Source organism: Brassica oleracea, unplaced genomic scaffold (assembly GCF_000695525.1).
Source record: "Brassica oleracea var. oleracea cultivar TO1000 unplaced genomic scaffold, BOL UnpScaffold01127, whole genome shotgun sequence".
NCBI lineage: Eukaryota > Viridiplantae > Streptophyta > Magnoliopsida > Brassicales > Brassicaceae > Brassica > Brassica oleracea.
The window spans coordinates 1-6047 of NW_013617688.1; the positions used below are offsets into that span (position 1 = coordinate 1).

A 6047-nucleotide genomic window follows, 5' to 3' on the forward strand; every position below is an offset into this window, starting at 1 on the left:
GTAAGAAAAAAGGTAAGAACCTGCTAAGCAAATTACTCTTTTCTTAACAAAGAAAGGTCTTTGACTCTTTGTAACATGACTGAATCAACATATATTTTACACGATTAATTGCATTTGCGCATACAGTCAAGACAGATAATAACATATGGAGTTTGTCTTGATGGCATGGCAAGCGTTTTGATCTGAAGCCAAATACAAAGTCAATGCCTCATCACCAAAAAATATCTAATTGCTTCTTCAAAACTGAGAAGTTCTAAAACGGAATCTAAATGGAACCAAAATTCAATTTGAGTACCATTAACAATTTTTTCCCACCTACTAAAATGACATTTTTCTAAACTTACTTATCAACTGTTAAAAGAAGTTGAATGGTATTTAATTAAACTAAACACAGACGTAGCGTATAACATCGTCATCTAGTTCTTGTAACATAAACTAATGCAAGATATTAAATAACAGAAAACCATATGGAAATATTACATGCCTACTAGTACGACTAATCATTTCGATTTGCGAACTTGCAATGAGACGTGTTATACTATTTACTTCTCATATATCCGACAAGTTCGTCGACGTAGCGAGAATTCTCATCCATGTTCCCAAACAAACCCATCATGAGCTTTGTTTTTGCCCTAATCGACTCGCCTGCATCATCAACCATTGCCAATCGAACCGAATGAGCCACCGAGTCAGAATCAAACGAGCCTTTTTCCTCATCTCTAGGGATCTCAACACCAAGTCCCTTTCCCTCCAACAGCCTAGTGTTGAGCCCTTGCTCATTTAACACCGGGAACAAGATAGGAACTCGCCCGAACCCTAACCCTTCCACCAATGAGTTCCAGCCGCAGTGCGTCAAGAACCCGCCAACCGAGCTGTGACTCAGTATTTTGACCTGAGGAACCCAACCCACATGAACCATGCCACGTCCCGCAAATCGTTCCACGCACCCATCTAGAATCTGTGACTCGTTTCTTATAACCCAAAAGAAAGGCACCTCTGATTTCTCCAACCCATGAGCCAGCTCGGTGAACTCTGCTGGGGGAAGGCTCGCCTCGGTACCTAGTGCCACGTAGACAACTGAATTAATGCTCTGCTTGTCGAGCCAGTTCTTTATACCAACCCATGTTTTATCTCCTTCGACTTCGTCTTCAGTACCGGTTGGCAAAAACCCTGTCGGAAACACGGGTTTTCGATACAGATCTTTTAGTAAACCAAGCCACTCTGGTTCAAATCCCGTCGAGGTATGGACGAAGACCGCATCAGACTCAGAGATCGAGTAGCCGAACCGTGCAGAATCGGAGACTCCATTCGTATCTTTCCCCCTCTTGTCACCGACCAAAGTCACTTCGTGATAACGATATGCCATGTTCGATTGGAACGGGATCCACGGCGGCACGACTGTGAAGTCTTCCGGCGTAGATCTGACCCCTTCTAACAACAACGACGGCGGTCCCAAGAAGCAGAGAGAGGCTGCGTTAAAGATGCTGAAGAAGGCCTTCGAGATTCCCAGCTCCGCCGCAACTGGAGGAAGCCAGTGAGCAGCGTAGTCATATATGACCCAGTCCGGAGACTCCTCTTGGAGAAACTCCGTCAACGGTTTTTGGAGGAGATCGAAGGCGGATTTGAGAGACGGTTGCTTGTTGTAAGGCACGTCCATGGAGCATTCGGAGCCACGAGTTGAGCCGGGGAAGGGAACGAGAGGGAAAGAGACAAAGGTGATGAAGGAAGAGAGGCTTGATGGTAAACTGGGAAGTCTCTCGATGTTCCTTGGTGTCGATATGAAGGAGACCTTGTGACCCTTTTGCGCAAGCAACTTAGACATACGGAAAAACGGAAGAAGATGACCCATAGCAAGCCATGGAAACATAGCTACATGCATAGCTCCTTCTCCCCTCTCCATTTTTGTGTGTTATCTCTGCGTCTCCAATAAACAGTCTAAATATCACATATATATATATATATATATATATATATATATTAGAACTGGTTTAAGTCTGTAACTATCGCTACGTGGTTTAACTAAAAGACAATTTGGAATATGCTTCTCTTTTGAAATAAATTAGCGTCAACAATTTAGAATTTAAAAGACAAAACGGAAAGTTAGTCGGCTCCACGTTCACAAACTTATAATATGTTATAAAAAGACCGCCAGTGTAGTAAGTCAAGAAGTGGATAGCTCAATAGCCTCAATTTCAGTTTTATTAGAGTTGGACTGGAGTTTGGTGCAAACTGCAATGTTTAGTCTTCACAAGTATTATAAGAAAATAGGTTTTTTTCAAACCACCACAATGGATGAACTACAAAAAAAAAAAATGTTCTTTACTCGTTCGTTAATCACTTAAAACTCGTTTTTATTTGATACTAGGTGTTTTGTCCGCACATGCTGGCATTATCTTCTTACGAATAATTTTTGGTTTATGTCTTATTAATTCAAAAACTAATATAATAAATAATTATTAATGATTTAACAAAAAGTTTAAATCAAACATCAAGTATATATATATGATAAATATTTCCATCAAAATATATATGTTTATTATTGTGATAATTTTTTAAAAGCACTTATATATTAGAAATATTTTATACAAAAAAATTTCATATTAATATTTAATTATAAATGGTTCTATATCTTAATATTTTATAATAAAAAATATTTCCAGATAACAACAAAATATATATATATATATATATATATATAAGAATTATCTTTTTTTATTATTAAAAATATATGTTTTTATTTTGATGATTTTATCATATTAGTTTATAATGAATTAGCTAATATAACTTATAATATATTATTATTAATATACAATTATTTTAAATTATATATTAAGCAAAAATACCTAAAATCATGGAAAATACGACACACACAAAATCAGTTTTTGATTGATTAATATTTAAATAGAAATTGTTCTATGTCTTAATCTCTTATAATATTTTTTTTTATTTTCCAGATAACAGCAATATATATACATATATATATATATATATATAAGAATTATCTTATTTAAAAATATTTTTTTAAATTTTGATAATTTATCATATTAATTTATAATCAATTTAGTAAAATAAAATATAATCCAATATTATTAAAATAATAATTCATTTTAGTTATATAATAAAATTTTAAAAGCACTTATATATTCGAAATATTTTATAAAAATATTTTTGAATGATTAATATTTAATTATAATTTCTTTATTCTTTATATCTTAATGTTGTAGAATAAAAAATATTATTTCATTTAAAAACAAAATAATATGTATAAGATTTATAGTATAGGAAAATATTTTTTTTTGATCATTTATCATATTAATTTATAATCAATTAGCTAATATGAAATACAATATAATATTATTAATATAAAATTTGTTTTAATAATTATATAATAAGTCAAATACCTAAAATTATGGAGAACATGAGACATAAGCAAATTCACTTCTCAAATAATACTATAGATAGATAGATAACTACAGTATTTGTAAATTTGTAATGCATACATGCTAAATACAATAAACGGTTCTACGGACTACGAATATACTATCGCTACAAGAGAAGTTCGTTTAACGCGATCATTTAAATAATTTACATCCATTAAAAAACTGTTTTCGATGGCAATTCATGTGACATCATATCATAGATATATGGTAACCAGTTATCTAAACAAGCATTTTGGAGTATCTTATCATTTTATTACTCCCTCTGTTTATATATATAACTTTTTGTTTGTTTCAAAATATAAGTTGTTTTCAAAGTCCAATGCAAAAAAATAATACCTAAAATAATATTTAAACAAAAATTTAAGGGTTTTTAGTAATTAAACTCATCAACTAAAGATGAATCGTAAAAAAAACTTTCAACTAAAAATCCTATGAAATAAACCATCAACTTTAATTTCGATAACATATGTTACCCTCCATCTAAAAAACTGTGACGGTTAGTGACATATGTTAACGGTTTATATGTTGAGAGTTTATAATGTTAAAAACTTAGTTGAAGAGTTTTTTTACTATTCAAAAATAGTTGAAAAGTTTTATCACTAAAATTCATTAAATGTTTTAAAATCTTTATTATCGTTTAAACATTATTTTAGATTGATATAAACCTAAAACAAATTTATAAATTTTAATACATTACTTTATAACCGATTTATAAAGCTTCATAATTATTTTAATACTTTGACATATGATTAATACAGTTTCACAATGATTTTATAAGTTTTTACAATTTCTGCTACTTGTTAGGATAAAATAATTTGACATTATTAATTTCATGGATGAATTATGCTAGACACTACTTAAGACTTAATATAACTTAGAAACATTAAATTATTTGATATTTGACAATGACGATATAAACACACAATTTTTCTTATATCATTATTGCCAAATATCAAATAATTTAATATTTTGAAGTTATATTAAGTTGTAAGTAATGTATTAAATTTTATAAATTAGTTTTAAAGGCTTATATCAATCTAAAACAATGTATAAATGATAATAAATATTTTAAAACATTTAATGACTTTTAGTCATAAAACCCCTCAACTATTTTTGAATCGTAAAAAACTCTTCAATTAAGTTTCCAACATTATAAACCCTCAATTTATAAATCGTTAACGTATGTCACACTCCATCATGGTTTCATAGACAGAGGGTAACATACGTTAAGGAAATTAAAGTTGAACGTTTATTTCACATGATTTTAGTTGAGGTTTTTTTACGATTCATCTTTAGTTGAGGGGTTTAATTACTAAAACCCCAAAATTTAAAAGCAAATTTAAAAATATGATTTGTTATTGGTTCTCTCCTATCACTTCAATTAAATGCTAAAGTTATAAATGTGTTTTTCTAAAAACTTGTGATTTTAGACAAAACTACTTATAATTGGAAACAGAGGGAGTATGTTTTAAAAACACCTTTAATGCTCTTTGTTCACTAGAAGATTTTGTTGAAACTAAAAACCAAAGAATACACATAGACGTAACCAAAGTTGGTAAGTTCAAAAGCTTCCGGATACTGTTAAAGTGAAGAATTGAATAACCGTAGATAAACAGTAACATATAAAAACAATAAAAACATATATTATTTTTATTTTAACTTTTTTAGTAAGTTAGTTAGTTTGAGTCAAGTAAAAACTATTTATAATCGTTTGTAGCTACAACTGTAAGATTAAGGGAATTAAATCTCTCTCGATCTCTATTCTCTCTTCTCCATATTCTCTCAACAATCTCTTCATCTACTCTCTATTATTCTTTATTCTATTTAAGTTAATTTCATATTCTCACATGGACAATAGTTCATATATCTCTTCCGAATTCAATCTATTATATTTTACTTTTTCTAAATCGGACCATGGAAAAATTAATGCAAGTTAGTTGTTCCAATCTCTCTTAAGGGGTTAACTATTTGTTGTGGTCTATGATGGTCAAGACAACTTTGATGGTCATGGTTTATGGCGTCATGTAACTCAAGATAAATATCTAAAACAAACAATCCAACAAGATGACATGGAGATTATCCTTGTGGAAGAAGGCAAGTGATTTCAAAAAGACCAGCAAGTGTTATCTATCATCCAAAACTCCCTAGAAGGACAAATCTTGGAGGCTTACTCCTATTTTGAAACCACCAAGACGCTTTGGGAGACTCTTACAAAGGTCTATAGAAATACCACCAACTTGGGCCGAATCTTTGAAGCAAGGCCATCAATGATCTCAGCCAAGAAGATATGGAGTTCACCCAACACTTTGACAAGTTTAGATCTTTATGGGCTGAGCTTTGAGATGTTAAGGTCAAGTTCGGTTGATGTCTTCATTGAGAGGCACAAATAAGACGCAGTCTTTGGCCTCCTGATGACTCTTGCTTCATTATCTTGTAACTGCCAACAAAAGAGTTTTCAAGTTTGAAGAAACGAAGTTTGGGTGTGTGATCACTGTAAAAAGAAGGGTCATACCAAAGACAAATTCTGGATTCTTTACCTTCATTTCAAACCAAGCAAATTTAAGGAAACAAGAGCTAATCTCTATAACGAAGCAGCCAATTCTTCTA

General features: G+C 31.2%; 1 protein-coding gene across 1 annotated transcript; it reads right to left on the reverse strand.

Annotated features, from left to right (window-relative positions):
* Window positions 1-420: 420 nt before the first annotated feature.
* Window positions 421-2028, reverse strand: LOC106320917 (UDP-glycosyltransferase 91C1-like). The gene has a single exon (XM_013759259.1). The coding sequence runs from the start codon at window positions 1898-1900 to the stop codon at window positions 539-541; it is 1362 nt and encodes a 453-aa protein (XP_013614713.1). The 5' UTR covers window positions 1901-2028; the 3' UTR covers window positions 421-538.
* Between the last annotated feature and the right edge of the window lie 4019 nt (window positions 2029-6047).